The sequence below is a fragment of the Podarcis tiliguerta genome (assembly GCF_965153285.1).
Source record: "Podarcis tiliguerta genome assembly, chromosome: 2".
Lineage (NCBI taxonomy): Eukaryota > Metazoa > Chordata > Lepidosauria > Squamata > Lacertidae > Podarcis > Podarcis tiliguerta.
The window spans coordinates 6,017,820-6,041,092 of NC_139535.1; the positions used below are offsets into that span (position 1 = coordinate 6,017,820).

Below are 23,273 nucleotides of genomic sequence, written 5' to 3' on the forward strand. Positions count from 1 at the left end.
CTCGCTCATTTAATCCTCGCAACAACAACCCTGTGAGGTAGGATGGGCTGAGACTGGCCCAAGGTCAACCTTTTGAGCTTCGTAGCCAAACAGAGATTTGAACCCTGGTCTCCCAGGTCACAGTCCAACACTCTAGCTGCTACTGAAGTAGAAAGCACATACAACTTTCTCCTAAAGGCTGGTGGTTTGGGGGTGCGAAGAAGCAGACATTTGCAAGGAATCAAAGGGGAAAGTACACACAAACATCGACAAAATCGTATAGGGGGTGGAGCAAGGGGAGGTGGCCCTCAGGCAGGTGGGGGGGAGGTGTCTTTATTTTGACATGTGCCACCACCCCATGGGAAATGCAGGAAAAGGAGATCAGGCTGCACCGGTCAGTAGTCGGCGGCCCTGATAGTGGAGCCAGGGAGAGTCCGGCCTGATATATGAGGGGTCAATTCCACTGGCATTTGTTGTTCTAGCTCTTAGTATCCCAGGAGAGAAATCAGATGCAGCTGGTGCTGAAAAGACGCTCCTTGGGGGAGCATTGTGCATTTGGGGTGGGGGGGCTGAGGAACACAAGGAAGGTGTCCTGCGAAATGTATGGGGCAGCACAGCCCATGGGGCCCCCTCCGGACGCTGCCGGACTGTAGCTCCCATCCTCTCTGCCCCCTGGCCATGCTGGATGGGTCAGAGGGGAGCTGGAGTCCAGCATTATCCAGAGGAGACCCCATTTGATGCCCTTGATAGACAGAATCCAGCCTGTAAACACGGAACGTTAATGCATCAACCCTAAACACATATAACTGGGCCGAAGCCCCACTCAGTGCAATGAGGTTTATTTCTGGCAACGTGTGGAGATGGGGAGGCTGCATTTGCAGAGGGAATTTGAAGCTGACATCCTGTTCAATTTCTTTTTTATTTTCTTCCCATCTGAGATCTCCAGCTGTCCTGCCTGACATGGTGGAAGGGGTTCGTTTTTTAGTCCTCTATTAATCCAATTATGCATGCATTTTCACAGCTGCATAAGGTCTTGTGGGGAGAGAGAGGTTTTGTAGAATTGCAGGGTTGTGAGGGATCCTGAGGGTCATCTAGTCCCACCCCCTGCAGTGCAGGAAACCTTTGCCGAACGTGGGGCTCCAACCCACAACCCTGGGATTAAGAGTCTCGTGCTCTGCCAAATCAGACATCTCAAAAGGAAAACAAGACTGAAGGTGAGGAAAAGATTATTTATTGGATCTGTTAGAAGTGTGACTGTCTCTTTAAGAAGAAGTAAGCTGCAGAGGGAATTCTGGGAAAAGGAAGGAAAATGAATCTTCTCAAAGGGCCCTTGAAAAACTGCCCAAGGTTCTCCTGGTGGGTAAATGTCATATCAGTCACTCTGGTCTGGAGAGAAACTCCTGCTGGGCCTGAGAGGCAGATTTAGTCTCCTCAGGAGATACTTAAGTGGGTTTCATATCCCCACAGAAGAAAGAAAGGGAGGAGGGTCTCTCCCGAGAACAAGGCTCCTGAGAACGTGTAGAGTTCGGCTCCTGAGTCGGCGTCAGAAAAAGACACACGTCCCCCTTCATAGTCCAGAGTCACCCGGATCCTCCTGGGCTTCTCACTCGGGGACAGAGGAGAGTCATCAGGGGAGGTGCAGGCCACGTACCCCCCTCCCGACTTACTCAAAGCCCAGATCCCTTCCTCAGGATTGAAGTTTAAATAGTGCTTTCTCTCCACAGACTTCCTGGCAACCCCCACAGCCCAGAATTCCCCACTTCCCACATCGACTTCCCAGAAATGTCTGCCTGCTGTGAATCCCTCACGTCCCAACACACAAAAATAGTAGCTGAATCTCTCAGGATTATCAGGCAGGGCTTGAGGTTTGTCTCCATATCTCAGGCTTTTCCGATCCTCGGACAGGATGAGGTAGGGATAGGCTGTGTCTGGATCCAGAGTGACATTTGCTGTTGCGGAGAAGATGAGGGAAAAAGAATATTAGGCAGAGTCAGCAGAGAGAGAGAGAGATGGGACATCCTGATAAATAAAAAACACCCCAAAAACCCAGATTCCCTTTCAGGTCAAGGGGATTTATTTGCATCGCATGCAAGACTGAGACTCCTCCTTGCAGACTCTCATCACAATAAATAACTTCCTTGTTGATTTTTAACTCAGTTTCCTTCACTTTCTTATATTCAATGCGCATTGTGACTGCCCTCCTCTCGACCCAGGCATTTTCTAAGGGGAAAAACCACCCAGGAAACCTTTTACTCAGCTCTTCTGTGCTATCTAAGAGGAAAGAGAGGAAAATTGGAGGAGGCAGGAGAGGAGAGAAGCTGCTTTCCTCTGACAATCTCTGTGGGAATTGGCCTTTGGGGACCTCTGGGTTGGGATAGCGGATGAGGACCCCTAATAATAATAATAATAATAATAATAATAATAATATATCAACATTTGCCTACTGCCCTTCATCTATAGGTCTCAGGGTGGTCCACAGCATAAAAATACAACACAAACCACATATAGTCTTCCCCTCACTTTTGCGGGAGTTATGTTCTGGGCCCTTGTGCACAAAAGTGAAAATCGCGTTAAGTGGGGAGCCTGTTTATTCCTGCTCTCCATCTCTCTCACCCACTTGGTCTCTCCTTCCTCCCCACCATCTTGGAAGTTCAGAGCTTGCCGCCAGGGAAGAGGAGGCAGGTGGCAGGCAATTTTACAAAGGACTGCTTATTCCAGGCTTCTCTTTGGGATTTAATATATTCCATAAGACTAGTTCCCTGGGAGAAGGAGGAATAACTCAAAAAGTTACCAGTTACGGGCTTAGACATTCATGGCAGGCAAGTGTAGAGTTGCTGTATTTCGAAGAGCAAAAAGAGGACACATTTGCCAACTTTGACTTTTAACCATGGATCGCTATGATGACTCTCATTTGAAATACCCCTACTATATGTAGTAGGTGTGATATATTGCTAGTAGCAATGCTCTTCACTTTCAACAACAAAAGCATAGTAAGAATACATATAGCTCCCTCACTTGCCACATGAAATATTTGGGCACATGTTCGCATCTTTCTGAACGTAAGTGCACACATAACAATTCATTAAACTGTTGAACATCTGCATGTGGACTCTCCTTAAGGGCAGGGGGATCTTAACTCTTGCCCTCCCGGACTCCTTCTCCAAGATCTTGTAGCTGAGCCAGCGTCCTTTTAGTTCAGCCACAAGAGAAGGGATTTTTACAGTATGCCGCTAGCTTAAGATGCTGCTCTGTTGTGATTCTCTGCTGCAAATTAGCCTAACCGGGTGCCTTAGATCTGACACTAATGCAGGCATAGGCAACCTCAGCCCTCCAGATGTTTTGGGACAACTCCTAGCTAACAGGACCAGTGGTCAGGGATGATGGGAATTGTAGTACCGAAACATTTGGAGGGCCGAGGTTGCCTATGCCTTTAAAAATTTCATGGGTATTAAAAAAAAACTTGGGGACATTTTGCCAAATTTTAGAAATCTGCGCCGATACAAATTTTAAGAAATTTTGATCATGAAAATAGAAGAGATGGCTGGCAAAAAGAGGACATTTGGCAACCAGGCCTGAAAAAGGTCACATGATGGAAAAGCAACCCAACTCTCTCTAGCCAGGGGTAAAACTCTTCCCTCCTCCGCCTGATCCTTCTGGGAAGTTTCTCTCCCCCCTTCAAGTCCACCTTCTCTGCCTTTGTGGCACAAACAGCAGGGCTAGAGTCAAGCTGTGGATGGTTCTCAACTGTACAGAAGAGACTCTTGACCCCCCATGAAACACTACTCCCCACCCCTCCTGTGAATTGGGGTCTCCATGTGAAATTTACCTCTGCGGAGATTTCTGAGTGACTGAACATCTGAGGAAGCAAAAAGAGAGGCTTAATGGTCTACACTGCAATAGTTCAAAGAAAATCTTTTTACAAAACATCACCATAACGTAGCATCTGTCGTTTCCTTGTTTCAAGCAAAAGATGGCATCATAAAAGAAGTAATTGAAAGACAACGACTGTAGGCCTAAGGAATTAAAACAAGTAACATGTTTAGCTGTGATTCCTGCATTGAGGGGGTTGGACTAGATTAGGGGTCAGCAAACCTTTTCAGGAGGGGGCCGGTCCACTGTCCTCAGACCTTGTGGGGGGCTGGACTATTTTTTTGGGGGGGAGGGGACATGAACAAAATCCTATGCCCCACAAATAACCCAGAGATGCATTTTAAATAAAAGGACACATTCTACTCATGTAAAAACACAGTGATTCCCAGACAGTCTGCGGGCAGGATTTAGTAGACGATTGGGCCGGATCCAGCCCCCAGGCCTCAGTTTGTCTACCCATGGACTAGATGATCCTTGGGATCCCTTCAAACTCTACTATTCCATGATTCCATGGGGAAATCAGAAATGGTAAACCATGCTAGAAAATGGCGGAATGCAATCATTCAAAATCCATGAATGAAATGGGGATCTGTACTGGAGGGCTGGAGGAAGGTTAACATCTGCGCCAAGTGAACTAGTGGGAAAAAGCTGTTGAAAGCGGAATTTCCAAGCATGCTGACAAACCAAAGGAAGAATCGGCAGAGCTTTACCCTGTAATTCAAAGGGTCTCATGCAATGGGGAGTCCTCCCTCCTGGAATGGGGCTGATCTCAAAAGCCCCAGAAGAACCTCCCCAGATTGTGTGGAGGGAAAACAAAACGCAAAGGAGATTCCTTATACATGAGAACGCGAAAAGATGGACCCTGGACTGACCCTGCAGGATCCTCCTTAAGCACTTTTGTAAGATATTGTAAGGCTCTGAGGCTTTTCCCTACAAACAAGCAGTATATAGATTTTAGGAAAGAAAGCAAAATCTGTAAAATCGAGGGTGAAACCAGGATACTAGTCTATAGGCAGGATTGGAACTCAGACTGGTGTGCAGGTTCTTCGCAGGGACAAGCTCAGCCCCCAATCCAAGCCTTCAAACCCCTCCCAGTTCATTCATGGGACAGACAAAGAACCCAAACCCCCTAGAGGACTGTTTCCCAGAGTGACGCCATTGATGGGGGTCTCAAAGTCTGCAGAAGGGAAGGTTCAACACCCTTGAAATATCAGTCCCCATCCCTCCTGTGAAATTGTTCCTCCCCTTGGGAATTTACCTTTCTGAATCTGTTTTCTGTATAACACAGCATCTGAGGAAGCAAAAAGATGCAAAGTGTAAGGGCAACATTCTTCCACCTGAAATAAATCTCCATACAAAAGTAACACTTCATAATGCAGCATCCTTGAATTGACTCCATTCAGAGCAGGAGAACCTCCAAAAGGACAACCCCAGATTGTGTAGACGGGAAACCAAAAGGAAAAGGTGGTTCCGTATAATTGAAAAGAGATACACTCTGGTTCAGGCTTTCTTTACAGGATCCAGCGTCACAATATACATGAGCCATTCTGGGGGACAGGAAATGAAGGCTGGAGCACCAAGAAGGAAGGTATCCTGGGGTTACTCAATTCCATGCAGTAAGAGCCTGGCGTGTTCAGTTCTGAGGAAATAATAGAATTCCCAGTGTGAAATCCTGGCAGCCGATTTTAATTACCTTTCCATTGTTTCATTGCATCCTCCACAAGGTGACTTAGATCACAGGATTCCAAGATCCTGTTCCTCAGCTCTGGAGGGAACGGCAGTGGCTTCTCTGGACTCTCTCTTTTCTCATACCTGGTGAAAAGAAAAACAATGTCAGCCCATTCAAATATGCAGTTTCTGTTAAAGGAGAAGAAAGGAAGTGAGAGGAGGAAGCTGGAAGAAGCCTAGAGGGACAGGCAGGCGCGGAGGGGGGAGTTTCTTCCTCACTACGGACTCCTCAGCCAGACCCCCAAGGGCCAAAACAGCAACCCCAGGCCTCTGGGTCTCCCCACTGGTGTCAATTCAAAGAAGCAGCAGAATCATATGGTATCAAGGGGCAGGAATTGTCTGAGGGTGGTGACAGCACAGCACACATTTCCTTTCTCTAGATGCCCCCAGAAAAGGGGTGAGGAAGAAAAAGAAATGCACTTTTGTTGGGAAACAAGAAATGATCCTTAAAACCTCTACTCTGCACCTGAGTGATACCTTAAATATAAATACTGCAGCCGGAATAAGTTCAAGAAAATAGCCAATTCCTGCTCCTTGGTGAGAAATCACACCCCCCCCAAGGGGCTCTATGGGGCAGGAGTTTGCTTGGGACAGGGTGGGGTGGCCGGCAGAGTGTTTGCTGCAGAGTGACTGAACTGGTCAGTCTAGAAGGAAACAACTAAGGCAGACACGTCCAACTCCCAAGAGACTGAGCTCTACTCACAGTATAAAAAGACCAACTGTGCTCTACCCATTGTCAAGTTCCAAAGAGGGGGTCCTGTTTTACCTGTGAGATGCCTCAGGGAGTGAGTCCTACGGTCTCCCCCCTGCAGCCCCTGGAGGGCCATGTCTGAGGTTCTTGCATCCCGGCCTCATGGAGGGATGCTAATGGAAATGAGCCAGATCCACTTACCTCTGCAAGGTGCTTCTCACATCCTAGAGGGGAAAAGAGAAGGGAATTCACTGCACACCACAGGCCACACTAGGAAGACCCCCTCAGACCCTGCCCCTCGGATGTCAGTCTGCCTGGCACATGCCAAGGTTGTGGGCAGGGATGGTGGAATCAGCCAGTTTTGGTTTCTCACAGCTTTTATTTCTCCAATCTGAAATTATGAATTTTTCCAATATCAAGTTTTCCACATTTCCACATCAGTTTGCAATTATTGTTGAAAATCCTTATGAAAATCCACCAGCACTTAAGGGAATCTCACGTTTGTGGGTTCAATAGAAGATTCCACCCCATCTCTTGTCTTAGATTATGATTTATTAACTTTAATCCTCTTTGCATTGTGCAATTCAGACGTAAGTAAGCCTACAGGATATTCCTACTAGGGAACTGTCCCAAATTGTCTTCCATAGAAGTCCCCAAATTTCAAATTCTACTTTCCAACTGGAAATAAGAAAAGCACCTGCAGCATAAAATGCCTCCAAAGGGCTAATAAATCAGCCTCGGACCTGTATACTGAGGAGATTTCACCCCTCCCATAACCAAGAATCTCCTGAGGAGTCTGCTGATTCTGCAGAGAGGAGGAGGCGTGTTCTGCTCTCTACTTATTCTGCTCCAGCACCACATCAAAGAGTCGGTCAGTCAGTCAGTGTGTCGGAGAGAGAGAGTGTTAGTTAGAGATTGTGTGTATAGATAAGGTTGCTGCTAAGAGCAGCTGCAGGCACTCAGTGCGGTTTAGCATTCATTTATGCTTAGACCTCATTTAGCTCTGTATATAGTTGTATTATAGTTGTAGTTATAGAATAAAGAAGATATTCTACAGAGCTGCTCTCCGAGTTGTTTATATACTCTGCTAGACTCTGCTGTACTCTGCTGTGCGACGACTGTCTACTTGTGGAAGTGAATCCGGTGCTCACAACTCTAAGCTGTGAGTCCACAGCACTTTGACCTGTTCCTGTCCAGAAGGTGGTCTCTGGAAGTGCTACCCCAGCTCGCCTAGCCCAGTCGGGGCTGAAGTGGATGAGTCCAGTTAGTGGCGCTGGCTCAAGGGCGATGCTGACATATACCTGAAGGAGCGTCTCCACCCCCATCGTTCTTCCCGGACACTGAGGTCCAGCTCTGAGGGCCTTCTGGTGGTTCCCTCCTTGCAAGAAGCGAGGTTAGAGGGAACCAAGCCGAGGGCCTTCTTGGTAGTGGTGCCCACCCTGTGGAACGCCCTCCCAGCAGATGTCAAGGCAATAAACAACTATTTTGCTTTTAACAGAAAACTGAAGGTGGCCCTGTTTAGGGAAGTTTTTAATGTCTGATGCTGTATTGTTTTTAATATTCGGTTGGAAACCGCTCAGAGTGGCTGGGGAAACTCAGCCAGATGGGCAGGATAAAAATTTATTATAATTATTATAATTATAATTATAATTATTATTATTATTATTATTATTATTATTATTATTTAGCTGAGTGTTTCTTTGGGCTCCTCCACACTTCTGCTTTTCCCTTGCCCAGAAAACATGGGTCCAAGTGGTTTTCCCTTTGCCCTGCCACTTTCTCTCAGGGAAAACCTGCTCCTTGGTGCAACATTGAAGCAAACGTCAATCTAGAGATAACCTGGCTGAGGTTTGGTCTAATTCAGCAGTAAAGAGCAGGTTTTCCTTGAGGAAAGGGGTGGGACAAGCAGCAGTCTGGATGAGTCCTTCTGTGTTGCTCTTTGGTGACTGTGACTGAGCACCATTTTGGGCTGATCTGGATCCATTGTGAAGGGGATCAACCCAGAAGTTGTGGAGGGAATGGGAAGAGAAGCTTGGTCAAGAGACTGGCTCATGTCAGAAGGAGGCCTGAACTCATCCTTGGCAAAGCCCCTCAAAGGGCAGGAAGGCAGCATTGCCAAGAAGGAAGGCATTCGGTGACAAATCATCAACAAAGAACAGAAAACCACCTCCTGTTCCATCCTGGAGAAGAGTGACTAGTGGGGTGCCACAGGGTTCTGTCTTGGGCCCGGTCTTATTCAACATCTTTATCAACGACTTGGATGATGGACTCAAGGGCATCCTGATCAAATTTGCAGATGACACCAAACTGGGAGGGGTGGCTAACACCCCAGAGGACAGGATCACACTTCAAAACGGCCTTGACAGATTAGAGAACTGGGCCAAAACAAACAAGATGAATTTTAACAGGGAGAAATGTAAAGTATTGCACTTGGGCAAAATGAGAGGCACAAATACAAGATGGATGACACCTGGCTTGAGAGCAGTACATGTGAAAAGGATCTAGGAGTCTTGGTTGACCACAAACTTGACATGAGCCAACAGTGTGACGTGGCAGCTAAAAAAGCCAATGCAATTCTGGGCTGCATCAATAGGAGTATAGCATCTAGATCAAGGGAAGTAATAGCGCCACTGTATTCTGCTCTGGTCAGACCTCACCTGGAGTACTGTGTCCAGTTCTGGGCACCACAGTTCAAGAAGGACACTGACAAACTGGAACGTGTCCAGAGGAGGGCAACCAAAATGGTCAAAGGCCTGGAAATGATGCCTTATGAGGAACGGCTAAGGGAGCTGGGCATGTTTAGCCTGGAGAAGAGGAGGTTAAGGGGTGATATGATAGCCATGTTCAAATATATAAAAGGATGTCACATAGAGGAGGGAGAAAGGTTGTTTTCTGCTGCTCCAGAGAAGCGGACACGGAGCAATGGATCCAAACTACAAGAAAGAAGATTCCACCTAAACATTAGGGAGAACTTCCTGACAGTAAGAGCTGTTTGACAGTGGAATTTGCTGCCAAGGAGTGTGGTGGAGTCTCCTCCTTTGGAGGTCTTTAAGCAGAGGCTTGACAACCATATGTCAGGAGTGCTCTGATGGTGTTTCCTGCTTGGCAGGGGGTTGGACTCGATGGCCCTTGTGGTCTCTTCCAACTCTATGATTCTATTATTCTAAGAACACAGAAGAATCTATAGTCTGCATTCAGGTGAGTTAAGCATCCCAGGTCTCTTGGGTCTTCCTGTCCATTACAAACCTGACTGGAGGCTCCATCATCTGAACTCCTGCACTCTTTGCATACATGAAAGAGACACATAAGCCTTGGGCTGTTCCTGCCACCGTCTTACCTGCAGGAGTTCACTCGCTGGCTGCTGACGCTTCTCCTCCATCTCCTGGATGATCCTCTCAAGAGAGGAGAGTTTCCTGGAGAGTCTGGCCAGCTGCTCATCCCTTCTCCCTGCAATCTCCTTCTCCACCTCTTCCACATGAGTCAGCAGACCTTTTTCTTGTTCTTCCAGGAACTGGCGCAGTTCTCTGAACTTCTCCACAATCTTCAGCCTCTCCGTTTCTGTTAATTTCTGCAAGAAAAGAGCAGGTCTGAGTGTGTTTGGTGCTTAGCCTCGAAACAGCAGAAAGAAAATTATGAGAATTCCACAGGGTGGACACTTGTGATTTTTCTATAGACATGAAACCTCCAGTGGCTAAAGAAGCAAACCTTTATTTTGAGGGGAGGCCCTCTCCATTGCTGTTTCTGTTGACGTCTATTTCACAGAGACGGATACAGCCTAAAGGAAGGAGCTCTTTTTTCCTAGCCATGGATGTTCCCTGCATGTTTTGGGGCATGGCATAACCAGAGTTCGAAGTTGTTCAGAGAACATCCAGGGACATAAAACATCCCTCAGTTTAGACTGGGGCCATTTAGGTGTAGGAAGGAACAGAAACAGGAGGAGGAGGACAAAGTGCAGAGTTCATCCCCAGAGCTCCCCTGTTTTCTTTCAAGGTTCAAAATGGCCAGAGTTTACTTAAAATGAAAAAGAGCCCACATTTAGAAAGGCAATTCTTTAGTAGAATTTATGGTAAATCAGGATTTTGTTTGAATTGCTTCCACCCTTTCAGCTCACAAGTCCTCAGGCTTCTTCTTGACGGCTATTCACATAATAAATGACAAGGGGAACTAAACTCAATTTAGCTGAATTCAAAGGTGAACTTACCTAATTCGCTATTGCTGAAAAAATATGGAGACCAAAATACGGCTTTAAAATTCTGATATTTTCAGGCTTGACCCAGCCAGGTAATATTCACAAAAAATGTATTTATGAGGGTAAAGTACAGATCAAAATATTTATACAAAGAGGTAGCTACCCTAACATCTGATTCATAACAGACTGATATGGAAAAAGGAGAAATGAGGAGAAGCTGAAACTGGCAGATTTCCCCATCACTTCTCAGTCTGACTCAATTCTTCTTCTTCTTCTTCTTCTTCTCCTTCTTCTTCCTCTTCCTCTTCTTCTTCTTCTTCTTCTTCTTCTTCTTCTTCTTCTTCTTCTTCTATTGAATTTATATACTGCCCTATACCTGGAGGTCTCAAGTGCTTGTTCCCTGTCTAGTAACAATAGAGACGCTTACAAGGAGGTCTTTGCTTTCCTTGTCCAGATCTGCTTGATGGGCCAGAATTTCCTCTCTCTCTTTCCTCAGAATCTCCAGGCGGCGACAGATCTCTCCCTAAAGAGAAAAGGGAAAACTCAGCTTTGATTGAGACACACAGAGAGATGAAAATCACAATGGCTTCTTGCGCCCAGTGGCCTTGCTAGAATAGCAAAGTAGTTTCCTGGAGGAAATAAAAGTACAGAGGTTTTCATCCTTTTTGGGTCCACGGTTCCATGAGTCAACTACCTTCTATCTTCAGCACCCCTGTGGGGCTCAGGATCCCAGTTAGGTCCCCCCTTGCCTGCAGAGCTGGCAGCCCCCCACCTTTTCTCAAACCCCCTCCCTTGTGGAGCGATCTCTCAGCCTCCTCTCCTCTCCTTGGGAGTCCCAGCCTGACTTCTCACCTTGAGGTCTCAGGGAGAAGTGGGAAGAGGAGGAGGAAGGGCTAAGGCAGGATCCAACCGGGGATGTATCAGTCTAGCATCAAAGAGATAGTGAGGTCAGCCCAAGAGGCGAGAGATGCAGAGATTGACCAGAGCTTCTCAAAACCTCACCCATTCCAAACCCCTCTTTCGGGTCAGATGGCAATTCAGGTTTTCTGCTATTTGTCAGTTATTTTCTCTGCAGTAGCCAGAGGCCACGTGTGCTTGGGCCACCAGGGGAGATTTAAGTGCTGCAGCTTCTTCCATTTCTGGGCCAAAGAAGTTCTTGCTGCGGCCAGAATCCACCCAAGTAGCTCCTTTGGTCAGAAGATTGCTGTCTGGTCATCCTGACAATTCAAAGGGACCAGCTTTTTCCCACTATTATTACTATTTCGTGGCATTAGTAGCACTGCATGGCACAGGAGCATTTTTGCACCACTGTAGTGGAACAAGTGATTTTTAAAAAGGAATTAAAAGGCACTATATATAGTATATAATTTCACAGGTCCAATTCGAGTTGCCATGAAAAAGTCATCTTTCCCCCTGGTCTTTGCAGATGCTACTCTGAACCACGGAGTCCTTTGCCATTTGGGGTGGGAGGAGATAGTCAGCCCCCCCCCAAAAAAACTCACTGCACAGGCTCCACAGCACCCCCAGAATAAGCCACCAGTAGGTCCTTCCACTCCCCACTCCCAAATCTGCTTCCAACAGATCCTTGGGGGGTGGGATCCTGCAAAATCTGGTCAATTCCTGGCTAACAGTCCCTGTCCAGTCCCCCCCCCCCCCACGCTGATCCCTTGCTGCTCTCTGTTTTGCAGGGCATTGAGGAGGCATCCTGACATGTACTTAGTTGTCTATGTGCCATTTACATTTCTACTGTTCTAAATAGTACAAAGCAGCCTTTCTGGGGGATGTGGACGAGGTTAACCCTTTCTCTCCCTGCCAAGGTCCCAGTTCAAATCTTTGAAGCTGCTGTGAGTATTTCAAGATCCCCTTGTCCCCCTGGCAGAGAGAAAGACTTCAGCTCCCCCCTCCAGCCCCCCCAGGAGCCCTCAGGCGTCCCCTGGGCTGCTTCCAAGGTGATAAACAAGGACCAATCAATGCCATGTCTACTTTGGACTTCAGAATTCAAAAGCAAACCTCCCAAGAAGAATCCACAGCTATTTATTTCTCTCCCCCCCCCCCCCCAGATCCAGGGATCTCCTACCTTGTATTCCTCCAAAGCCTCTTCCAGAGGAATCACCTTGTGATTTTCATGTTCCTTTGACTTGTCGCACACCAGGCAGATGGGGGCTTCGTGGACTTTGCAGAAGAGCTTCAGGGGCTCCTGGTGCTTCTCACAGACTCCTCCTTTCCCTCCTTCCTCCTTTCCCTCTTGAAGGCTGAGATTCTGGGCTATTTCCACCATATTAGCCAGTTGCCTGTTGGAGACGAGGCTCCTTCTCGGGACTCTTTCTCTGCACTGGGGGCAGGAAGCCTCTGCCTCCGACTCCCCCCAGAACAGGACCAAGCAGGATCGGCAGAAGTTGTGCCCACACTCTGGGATGGTCACTGGATCCTTGAAGTAATCCAGGCAGATGGAGCAAGTGGCTTCATCACGGAGACGCTGGATGTGACCCCCCGCAGCAGCCATGGCTCCCTCGCGCTGAAGACCCGAGTTAAGTTTCGCTTTTTCACTTTTCAGCCACTGGGAGTTTCCCTTCCTGGAAGTGACTCAGTGATCATGTGATCTTAAAAAAAAAAAAAGTCTCCAGGTCTTTGCAGTTGCTGAATGTTTTCTCAAGTAGCAGCGAATGCTTTTGGATTGCTTCCCATGCTTTTGATTACACACAAACACACACGTACCTGGTAAGTTTCATACTGCAACATTTTTCATTCATAGGCTCCTTGTCATTTTTGAATTGGAGAAAATCTGCCTCTGCCGTAAATAGACAGGAGTTCTGATTTCGCAAGCGGGACTTGATTCCGTGAAGAGAACTCCTAAAAATCTGGTTGCTAGTTCTAAGTTTATCCCTTTTTAGCATGCTGGCAAAGAACTTCAGATTGGAACAGACGCTTTCAGCCTTGCCAGCTGGTGCCCTCTGTTTGCTTAGGACTACAGCTCCCATCATCCCTGGCCAGGACATCTCCAGGTATGGTTGGGAATGCCCTTGCAGAGCCACTGCCAGTCAGTGGAGGCAAGACTGACCTCGATGGACCTGGCAGAAGGCACCATCTGCATGGTGGCAGCCCAGCTATGGCCTTCCTTCCCTAGATATGAATGCCTGGTACGACTTGGCTAGTATTATTAATCAATATTACTACACAGTGTAAAGTCTTCCTATATTCCTAATAAAGTGTGGTGCCTTCCAATGGCAGAAAAACCTGGAGGGCTTTAACAGGGGATTAGATACAATTCCTGGAGGATAAGATTTTGGTAGGGGACCCGGGTGGCGCTGTGGGTTAAACCACAGAGCCTAGGGCTTGGCGATCAGAAGGTTGGCAGTTCGAATCCCCGTGATGGGGTGAGCTCCCGTTGCTTAGTCCCTGCTCCTGCCAACCTAGCAGTTCAAAAGCATGCTAAAGTGCAAGTAGATAAATAGGTACCGCTCTGGCGGGAAGGTAAACGGCATTTCCGTGCACTGCTCTGGTTTGCCAGAAGCGGCTTAGTCATGCTGGCCACATGACCCGGAAGCTGTATGCCGGCTCCCTTGGCCAGTAAAGCGGGATGAGCGCCGCAACCCCAGAGTTGGTCACGACTGGACCTAATGGTCAGGGGCCCCTTTACCTTTAAGGCAGCTTCTAACAGAGAGAGAAATTGTAAAAGGACTAAGTGTGGGGTGATTCATATTTCTGCTAACAACGCTGCTTTGCCCATGTGGTCCCCACCCTCCCAAAAGGATATCATAGAGTTGGGAAGAGTTTCAGAACATACCCACCAAAGTTGGACCATCTCCCCCGTAGGGAGAGGTTTCAACATTTGGGGAATTTTTTTTGGTTTAGAGGGAAATGCGAGAAAGAGGCAATGAGGCAGAACTTTATAAAATTATGCGCGGCCCTTCTTATGGGCTGCTTGTCACATTTATTTTATTTTGAGGAGGGAAAACCAATGCGTGGCACGCAAAAAGAAACGCAAGCCATGGGGAACACTGACAACGTGCTTCTCGCGCTCCCATAACACCAGACGTCCAATGATGCCGAACGTTGGACCAAAGAAAAGTATCTCACAGTTAAACTGTGGAACTCACTGCCACAGGAAGCACCAACAGCCACTGATTTTAAAAAAGACAAATTCACAGAGGAGAGGGCTATCGAGTGATGATGATGGTAATTTTTTTTATTTGTACCCCACCCATCTGTCTGAAGGCAGTAATTACCGTATTTTCCGCTCCATAAGACGCACCTAGTTTTTAGAGGAAAACAAGAAAAAAATATATTCCGAACGGTAGATGTATGATTTTTGTGGTTCATGCTGTGGCCACAGACATGTGATTTGACAGTGAGTTTGGAGTAGCCCAATGCAAAAATCCTGAGGATCCATGTGGATCCGTGCTGTGTAACCACGTTTTTGTACCATTGCGGCCCCAGGCAACAGTAGGTGCATGATATTTTTGGTGCAGGCTGTAGCCATGGGCATGCTATGTGATCTGATGGTGAATTTGGGATGACCCAATGTAAAAATCCTGAGGATCCATGGGCTTTTACCTTCCCCTCCCAGGCAGCCTCCTTTATTGCTAGTGTCCCTTATCTCCCTCCCCGATCCCTCCCTGATCAGCTGTTTCCTTTCAACACCCCCTTCCCTCTTGTTTGCCTTAGTGTCTTTTCCTTAGCTGGAGCAGTTTTTTGCTCCTCCTTTTCTTCTAATTTCTCTCCTCATTGCTTTAGTCTTCCTGTCTCCTCTCTTTGCAAGTTTGCTGTCTTTACCTCCCCCCTCGCAGGCAGCCTCCTTTATTGCTAGCGTCCCTTATCTCGCTCCCGATTGCTTGCCAATCAGCGGCTTTGTTTGAACACCCACTTCCCTCTCTCTCTCTCTCTATCTCAAAAAAGCATGATCTGCATTTTGCCCCTGGGCAATTTGTCTCCAGGGACCACACATTCGCTCCATAAGACGCACAGACATTTCCCCTTACTTTTTAGGAAGAAAAAAGTGTGTCTTATGGAGCGAAAAATACAGTATCCCCAACGCCTTCGAAACATGATTTTCGGACAGCAAAAAGCAAGGAACAAACACTGTTTATATACATTAACTTAGGAGGGGGGGAAAAACCCCACGAAATTAGACCGCCGAAGGTTCAAGATGGATTCTCTGATGTCTGATAAGATGCTTGCTCCGGTAGAAGCTCTCTTCGCATTTGGAGCATTTGAAGGGTTTCTTCCCAATGTGGCTTCTCTGGTGTCTAAAAAGGGTGGACTTGTCGCAAAAGCGTTTGCCGCACTGGGAGCATTCAAAGGGCTTCTCCCCGGTGTGGTTTCTCTGGTGCGTGGTAAGGTGCTGGCTCTGGTTGAAGCTCTTCCCGCACTCGGAGCACGTGAACGGTTTTTCTCCCGTGTGGTTCCGCTGGTGGGTTATCAGGTGTTGCCTCTGGCTAAAGCTCTTCCCGCACTCGGAACAGGCGTACGGCTTCTCTCCCGTGTGGGTCCTCCGGTGCCTGATCAGGCCGGATTTGTGGCAGAAGTTTTTCCCGCAGTCCGAGCATTTATAGGGCTTCTCCCCCGTGTGGATTCTCTTGTGTGAAATAAGGTTCGTGCTCCGGTTGAACCTCTTCCCGCAGTTCAGGCATACGTAAGGCTTCTCTCCAGTGTGGGTTCGCTGGTGGCTGTTGAGGTCTGAGCGCCTGCGGAATATCTTCCCGCAGACTGAGCAGTCATGCGGTTTCTCCCCCGTGTGGGTTCCGTGGAGGTTCGATTCGTCTCGGAAAAGCTTCTCGCTCACCGCACTTCTGACGCGCTTCTTCCTTTTGAGGGCGCCCTGCTGGGCTGGCATTTCGCAGACGTCGCCGTCGTCCAGGCAAGGGAGAAATTTGTCTCTCCACATCTCATGGCTCCGAAGCTTCTCTGACTTTTCTTGGCTCCCATCTTTTTCCTCCAGCTCCTGACCCATCGCTCTTCCTTGTGGGACCCAGAATAGTTCTCCACCAGTAGCACACAGGTCCCTGTCACCTGCTGAAATAACGAAAGGAGATTGTTAGGAACGAACTGGAGCAACTAACCCTGGCTCCCAGTACGTTTCCGAGCACAATTCAAAGTGTTGGCGCTGACCTTTAAAGCCCTAAACGGCCTCGGCCCAGTATACCTGAAGGAGCGTAACCACCCCCATTGTTCTGCCCAGACACTGAGGTCCAGGGCCGAGGGCCTTCTGGCGGTTCCCTCGCTGTGAGAAGTGAAGTTACAGGGAACCAGGCAGAGGGCCTTCTCGGTGGTGGCGCCTGCCCTGTGGAACGCCCTCCCACCAAATGTCAAAGAGAAAAACCACCACCAGACTTTTAGAAGACATCTGAAGGCAGCCCTGTTTAGGGAAGCTTTTAATGTTTAACAGACCACTGTTAAACATTAAAAGCATTAAAAACATTAAAAGTGGAGGTTTTTAGAAGGCCATCTGTCATGGATGCTTTACCTGAGATTCCTGCAGTGGAGGGGTTTGGGCCAGATGACTCTCGAAATCCCTTCCATTGCTACAGTTCTATGATCCCATAAGTTAGGGATGCAACAAGTTAAACTGCAGAAACAACCTCTCGTTTGCAAATCATGTTCTTTCACCCAGACTTGGGGGGCGGGGGGGGGGGGTTAGACCAGGTGTGAAACAGGATGGGGTTTGCATCAGAACGCCCCACTTAAAATGAAGGAGGGAGGGAAAACACCTTCCATCTGATGTTCTTGCTACATCGTGTGATTGACAGGGGGTGTCGCCTCCCCCACCTGTTAAAGTTTCACCTTCAAGGTCGATCCTGTCAAGGATCAGCTTCGTGGAGCCAAAGAGCTATCCCCATTTTATAAACTTTTAGGAATTGATTCTGCTTTGGTCCAAGAGATAAGGCAGCTTTTCTACTAAATAAGTTGTAAATTTCAGCTGAGCGTTTGCCATCTTATTGAAAAGCCTTCCAGCTCCTGAAACATTTCTGTGAAATAAGTCTTTTTTCTGTTTAACTCTCAAAGTGCCAGAGTTTTCTTTTTTTAAAAAAAAATGCCAGGAATGAGGACATGTCTCAGGACTTACACGAAGAGAAACGCTTTCCTCGGATCAGGGCAGAAGGGAAGGAGGGTGTCTAATCCTGACCACCAATGAAATACTAGTAGTAGTACAGTGGTACCTCGGGTTACATACGCTTCAGGTTACAGGTGCTTCAGGTTACAGACTCCGCTAGTACCTCGGGTTAAGAACTTTGCTTCAGGATGAGAACAGAAATCGTGCTCTGGCGGCGCAACGGCAGCAGGAGGCCCCATTAGCTAAAGTGGTGCTTCAGGTTAAGAAGTTTCAGGTTAAGAACGAACCCCCAGAACAAATTAAGTTCTTAACCTGAGGTACCACTGTAGTAGTAATAGTAATTTTTCATTACTTATACCCCACCCATCTGGCCGGGCCTCCCCAGCCACTCTGGGCGGCTCCCAACAGAATATTAAAAACACGATAAAACATCAAACATTAAAAACTTCCCTAAAGCCAGTTTCGGGGGCATTTCAATGTAGGAATGGCTAAGTCAATGCAAACAGGAACTGAACAGGAAGAGGAAACAAGTCTGTTGCGGATTGTGGATTTCTGAGGGGTTTTGCTACTGAGACCTTTCATGGGCGTCACAGAAGGGGCCGAGCGCCCCAAGCCGGTGATTCCCTGCGTCAGGGCATTATCCCTACTTGAAACGACAGTTCACGGCGGGGGGTGAGCCCTTACCCAGCACACTGGAGACCCCCTCATTTTCCCGCTTGAACTCGCCACCGAGCTGCCTCCGGGTGGTTTCCGGCGATGCCTCCACATTTCCAGCAAAGGTCACAGCAGCCTCTTGGAACGCCCCTGGCACCTGAAATACCCGTCAACGTTTTAGTCAAGGCACAAAGCGGCCCAGACAATATTTCACAGAACGACAGCAGCAGTGAGGAATGGGGTCAGACCAGAGATAAGGTCTAAGTCTGATGGATGGGTGGAACCATCGCAGCAATGTCCAGTGTTCCATTTCTAGCCGTGTAAGAATATGAGAACCGCCTGCACTCTCAGCATCCGGAACAAACTACAATTCCCAGAATTCTTTGCGCGGGGGGGGGGAATCAAGGCTGCTTACGTGCTTTAGCTGCCGTGTGGATGTCCCCTGGGGCAGCAGAGGACAAGGAAAAGAAGAGAATTACTGTATAGAACAAGTACAGTGGTACCCCGCAAGACGAATGCCTCGTAAGACGAAAAACTCGCTAGACGAAAGGGTTTTTCGTTTTCTGAGGTGCTTCGCAAGACGGATTTTCCTAAGGGCTTGCTTCGCTAGACGAAACGGCCCTGCCTCTAGTGTCATGGCGATGGTCACTGCACGCACGCACGCTCGCTTCCCCGCTCCTCCAGCTCCCTCCCACCTTCCGGCTGACCTTCTGTCTGCCTCGCGCCGCTGCCCACCCCCCTCGCGCGCTCCCCTCAGCCAGCGTTGCAGCCGGAGTCGCGCTCCTGAGCCCCGCCGCCCTCCAGCAGCCACGTCGCACGGTGGCCACAACGCGCGGGTGAGTCTGAGGTACCGGCTGCGGCAGCTGTCCTGCTTCTCCCCCCCCCTCCCCGCCGTTGTTAGTGTTTAAATGCAGTGGTGCTTCGCAAGACGAAAAACCTCGCACAACGAAAAAACTTGCGGAATGAATTAATTTCGTCTTGCGAGGCACCACTGTACAAATATCTGCTGGATATGTAAGGAAAAAGAAGGTACCTTTTACCATATGTGGTGGACGTGTAGGGTAACAATAACTTTCTGGGAGGTGATATATAATGAAATGAAAAAAATGTTTAAAATAACGTTTGTCAAAAAACGAGAAGCTTTTTTTATTAGGAATTATAAGTACTGAGATACCAAAGGACCAGAAAAAGACTTTTTATGTACGTGAAAACTGTCGCACAGATGTTATTAGCCCAGAAACAATCCTGACCAGGGAAGGATGACAAACCAACTTGACGGACTATGCTGGAATGGCAAAATTATTGGGGAAGCTCAGGAACCAAGAGGACAAAACTTTAAAATTTTTAAAAAGAATGGGGAAATTTATATCTTACTTAGGAGACCATTGTAAGCAGATGAAAACATCAGCAGGATTTTAACCACACTTGTAGAGGAACAGAAACTATGGACAATTGAGATGGATAAAAAATGTGGATAACAGACTGATATGCAGTTGTAAATATTGATATTAGGACCCCATGGAGGGGATGAAGTCCTGAGATTCAGAGTAATCTCTTTACATGGCTTTTTTATAATTGACTTTAAGTTTATAATTTCTAAAATCAAACAATTATTATAAAACAACAAAAAGGAAAAGAGGAGAATTAGGATAAAAGGGTAAAGGGACCCCTGAACATTAGGTCCAGTCATGGCCGACTCTGGGGTTGCGGCGCTCATCTCACTTTATTGGCCAAGGGAGCCGGTGTACAGCTTCCGGGTCATGTGGCCAGCATGACTAAGCCACTTCTGGCGAACCAGAGCAGCGCACGGAAACGCCGTTTACCTTCCCGCCGGAGTGGTACCTATTTATCTACTTGCACTTTGACGTGCTTTCGAACTGCTAGGTTGGCAGGAGCAGGGACCGAGCAACGGGAGCTCACCCCGTCGCGGGTATTCGAACCGCCGACCTTCTGATCGGCAAGTCCTAGGCTCTGTGGTTTAACCCACAGCTATCTTCTAATAAAGGTTGTCACGTGGAAGATGGAGCGAGCTTGTGTTCTCCTGCTCTGCAAGGTAGGACTCGAACACATGGCTTCAACTTGCAAGAAAGGAGATTTCAGCTAAAGATCTGGAAGAGGTGATGGACAACAAAGGGCATGGCCTGAGAAGGGTCCTGAGGGCCAGAGAGAGGCCTGTATTTGGCCCCTGTGCCTGAGGCGCCCCACCCTTTTAAAGGTGTGACACTCAGACATTTGCGCCACAACCACCTCAGGGGGAAATCCCAGGATGAGGCACTCTCACCTGCTGTCCCGCTTTCTCCGCCTCCTGGTGCCTCAGGAGGAATTCCTCTGCCAGGGCCACGGCCTGGACGCAGCTCTCTGAGCCTCGCTCCTTCACCCAGTTCTCCATCTCCGGGGGGAGGACAGCCAGGAACTGCTCCAGGATCACCAGGTCCAGGATCTGCTCCTTGGTGCTCCTCTCTGGCTTCAGCCACTGCGCACACAGTTCCCGGAGCCGTCTGTAGACCTCGCGAGGACTCCGGGCATCCCAGTAGCAGAGCTGCCTGAAAAGCCGACGCTGGGCCTCTCCGCTGGCGGAGTCCTCCATCTTTATCGCTGGTCCGACATCGCCAGTGGCGCCCTCCCTCCCATCAGCCTGCTGGGCTGCTCTGTTGAAAGGAAGGACCCCATCCTGGCTCTGTTCTTGAGTCCCCTGGCTGACGGCCTCTGCCCTCTCGCAGCGGGACAGGGCCTTCTTGCCTTCACCCCACGGCACGGCTTCTGGCACCCGTGGGTCGCCCTCGCCAGAGTGAGGGGTCTGCACCGCCTTCAGGAATTCCTGCCACTGGGCTTCCCAGCGGAGCGACGACAGACCCTCACCTGGTTCCTGCTTAACCCGCTGCAGCTCTTTGGGGACCCCGCTGGCCGCTGACTGGGAGCCTGGCGAGCTGTCTCCTGCCCCGGTTGCCTCTTTGAGGCCCTGAAGCACCTCTGGCTCCATCTTCATCTCTGGGTCCTTGCTTTCATCCGGCACGGCCTGCAGCTGGAGAGTAAGGGAAGGAGACCTATCTGCTTGTTCCACCGCCATCCCGCCTCCCAGGCTTAGCCCGAGGCCTCTTGCCCACGTCCCGCAATGCCGCTGGGAACCAGAGCTGCTGTGTCAACGCAAAAGGGGGTTCAGAAGGGCTCCTTCAGAGATGCCTCATCCCCGGACCGCAGAAAGGTCATTCAGAAGCAGGTGGATGACAAACCACTCACCCTGAAGGGAAAGAGACAAACAGCCGTGAGACAGCAAAAGAGGTTTAAAGACACGCTCAAGGCAAATTTTTAAAAAATCTAGTACTGTATACAACTCAGATATATACAAAATATAGAAAAGAACAATCAACACAATAATATGAAGGGTGAGGTGCAAAACAGAAACAGGCTCACAGATTCTGAATACAATGCGTACTTGTTGTATAGTGGTACCTCTGTATCCGGAATCTGTTCTGGAAGTATGTTTGACTTCCAAAAAGTTTGGAAACCAAGGCACAGCTTCCAATTGGCTGCAGGAAGCTGCTGCAGCCAATCGGAAGCCACAGAACCCACATTGAATGTTTGGGTTCCAACGAACGTTCGCAAACTGGAACACTCACTTCTGGGTTTGCCAAGATCAGGAGCCAAGATGTTCAAGTTGCAGGGGTTCGACGTCTGAGGTACGACTGTATAAGCACTGATAACTGGGAAACACTGGCCTGCGAGCGCTCCAATTGGAGAACAGCCTTTACCAAAGGTGTCATGGACTTTGAAGACACTCGAACTCAGGACGAAAGGGAGAAATGTGCTAAGAGGAAGGCACGTTTGGCAAATCCACACCGTGATCAACTACCGCCTGGAAACCAATGTCCCCACTGAGGAAGGACGTGTGGATCTGGAATTGGCCTCCACAGTCACTTACGGACTCACTGTTAAAACTGGGTTCATGAAAGACAATCTTACTTGGCTACGAGGGATTGCCTAAGAAGATGACAAATGGCCCTGAGGAAGGATGTGCAGATGCGTGCACAGAACTGAGTGATTCTGAAGAATGGCTTTCTCTTTGGGGTACACAGAATTAAAGGCTGGCAACATTTCACTGGAGAGCCAGGGTGGCGTAATGGTTAGAATGCTGGACTCGGAACTGGGAGAGAAGGGTTCGAATCCCCGCTCAGTCAAGCTCGCTGGGTGATCTTGGGCCAGTCACCGTCTCCCCTCTCCACCAGCAACTCCACCATCTCCCCTCTTCACCAGCTCCTCTCCACCAGCAATCTGTATCCTCTCCATCAGCAGGTTTGATCCCTGTAAGTGACAATGGCATATTCTTGCATTCCAAGTGTCCCTATTTTCCAGGGACATCCCTGATTTAGAGAAGCCGTCCCAGTTTCTGGATCTGATCCCAGAATGTCTCACTTTTTCTTAGGACGTCCCTATTTTCATTGGAGAAACATTGGAGGGTATGGAGCTATCCGACCCCTGAGCCATATGAAGGAAATCCTGTATAGGGAAGGTTTTTTTTAAAAATGTTTTAATGTTTTATTATGCTTTTATGTATGTTGGAAGCTGTCCAGAGTAACTGGGGCAACCCAGTCAGATGTGTGGGGTATAAATAGTAAAATTATCATTATGGAATGATTTTCATAGGAGAAACGTTGGAGGGTATGGGGGGTAGGACTAGATGATGCTCAGGGTCCCTTCCAACTCTAGGATTCTATAATTCTTTTGAACCTGCCCCCCTCTCCCAAGAAAGACCCGGCCCCTCCTCTCCCCCCACCAGCAAACCCACTTTTAAATGCGCTTTTCACGCGCTCTAGCAACAGCCACTGACCTGCCTGCAGCTTCTGGCAAACAGCATTCACAAGCCGCTTTTGCAGAAACATTTCGTGGAGGGTGGGGAAAAGGCAAGGCAGGAAGTTGCTCCCACTATTGACATCCCCCGGTTCCCCCATTTCCTGCCTCTCTAAGAATCCAGCCTTTCAAAGCCCCGCCGCCGCTTGGGTTAAAGGGAGCGACACGCGCTTCCTAGAGAGGCGGGGGAAAGACGAGCGGCGAGCGTTCAAAGGAAGCGCGTGCGTTCCTTCCTGGTTCAATCAGCGAATGAAGGGAGGGAGGGA

The 23,273-nt window shown here is 48.5% G+C and overlaps 2 protein-coding genes across 4 annotated transcripts; both read right to left on the reverse strand.

Moving 5' to 3' along the window:
* Nucleotides 1–1,194: 1,194 nt before the first annotated feature.
* Nucleotides 1,195–13,060, reverse strand: LOC310670556 (zinc finger protein RFP-like). 2 transcript variants are annotated; one of them, XM_083426080.1, is made up of 8 exons: nt 12,535–13,060; nt 10,885–10,980; nt 9,606–9,836; nt 6,470–6,492; nt 5,543–5,661; nt 5,108–5,140; nt 3,806–3,835; nt 1,195–1,928 (listed from the first exon to the last, which is right to left on the reverse strand). In XM_083426080.1, the coding sequence occupies exons 1-8, from the start codon at nt 12,958–12,960 to the stop codon at nt 1,411–1,413; spliced, it is 1,476 nt and encodes a 491-aa protein (XP_083282206.1). In that variant the 5' UTR covers nt 12,961–13,060; the 3' UTR covers nt 1,195–1,410. The 2 variants fall into 2 exon arrangements, with proteins under 2 accessions (XP_083282206.1, XP_083282207.1); XM_083426081.1 differs by lacking the exon at nt 3,806–3,835.
* Nucleotides 13,061–14,619: 1,559 nt separating this feature from the next.
* LOC310670366 (zinc finger protein 213-like) lies at nt 14,620–23,152 on the reverse strand. Of its 2 annotated transcripts, none has more exons than XM_083425598.1 (4): nt 22,988–23,152; nt 20,444–21,400; nt 18,193–18,319; nt 14,620–16,469 (listed from the first exon to the last, which is right to left on the reverse strand). In XM_083425598.1, exons 2-4 carry the CDS (start codon nt 21,227–21,229, stop codon nt 15,583–15,585), a joined length of 1,800 nt encoding a protein of 599 aa, XP_083281724.1. In that variant the 5' UTR covers nt 21,230–21,400; nt 22,988–23,152; the 3' UTR covers nt 14,620–15,582. The 2 variants fall into 2 exon arrangements, with proteins under 2 accessions (XP_083281724.1, XP_083281725.1); XM_083425599.1 differs by lacking the exon at nt 22,988–23,152 and having other exon boundaries at nt 20,444–20,968; nt 21,012–21,043.
* Nucleotides 23,153–23,273: the final 121 nt, after the last annotated feature.

Bases quoted from the DNA above. Each gene is read 5' to 3' on its own strand.
- LOC310670366 (XM_083425598.1), bottom strand. From the start codon at position 21,229: ATGGCGGTGGAACAAGCAGATAGGTCTCCTTCCCTTACTCTCCAGCTG. The intron at 18,320-20,443 runs GTGAGAGTGCCT...CGGGTATTTCAG, and splicing joins CGGAGAAAGCGGGACAGCAG to GTGCCAGGGGCGTTCCAAGA. The intron at 16,470-18,192 runs GTAAGGGCTCAC...TCGTTATTTCAG, and splicing joins GGGGGTCTCCAGTGTGCTGG to CAGGTGACAGGGACCTGTGT.
- LOC310670556 (XM_083426080.1), bottom strand. From the start codon at position 12,960: ATGGCTGCTGCGGGGGGTCACATCCAGCGTCTCCGTGATGAAGCCACT. The intron at 5,662-6,469 runs GTAAGTGGATCT...TCTTTTCACCAG, and splicing joins GTGAGAAGCACCTTGCAGAG to GTATGAGAAAAGAGAGAGTC. The intron at 3,836-5,107 runs GTAAATTCCCAA...TTGCTTCCTCAG, and splicing joins CAGAAAACAGATTCAGAAAG to ATGTTCAGTCACTCAGAAAT.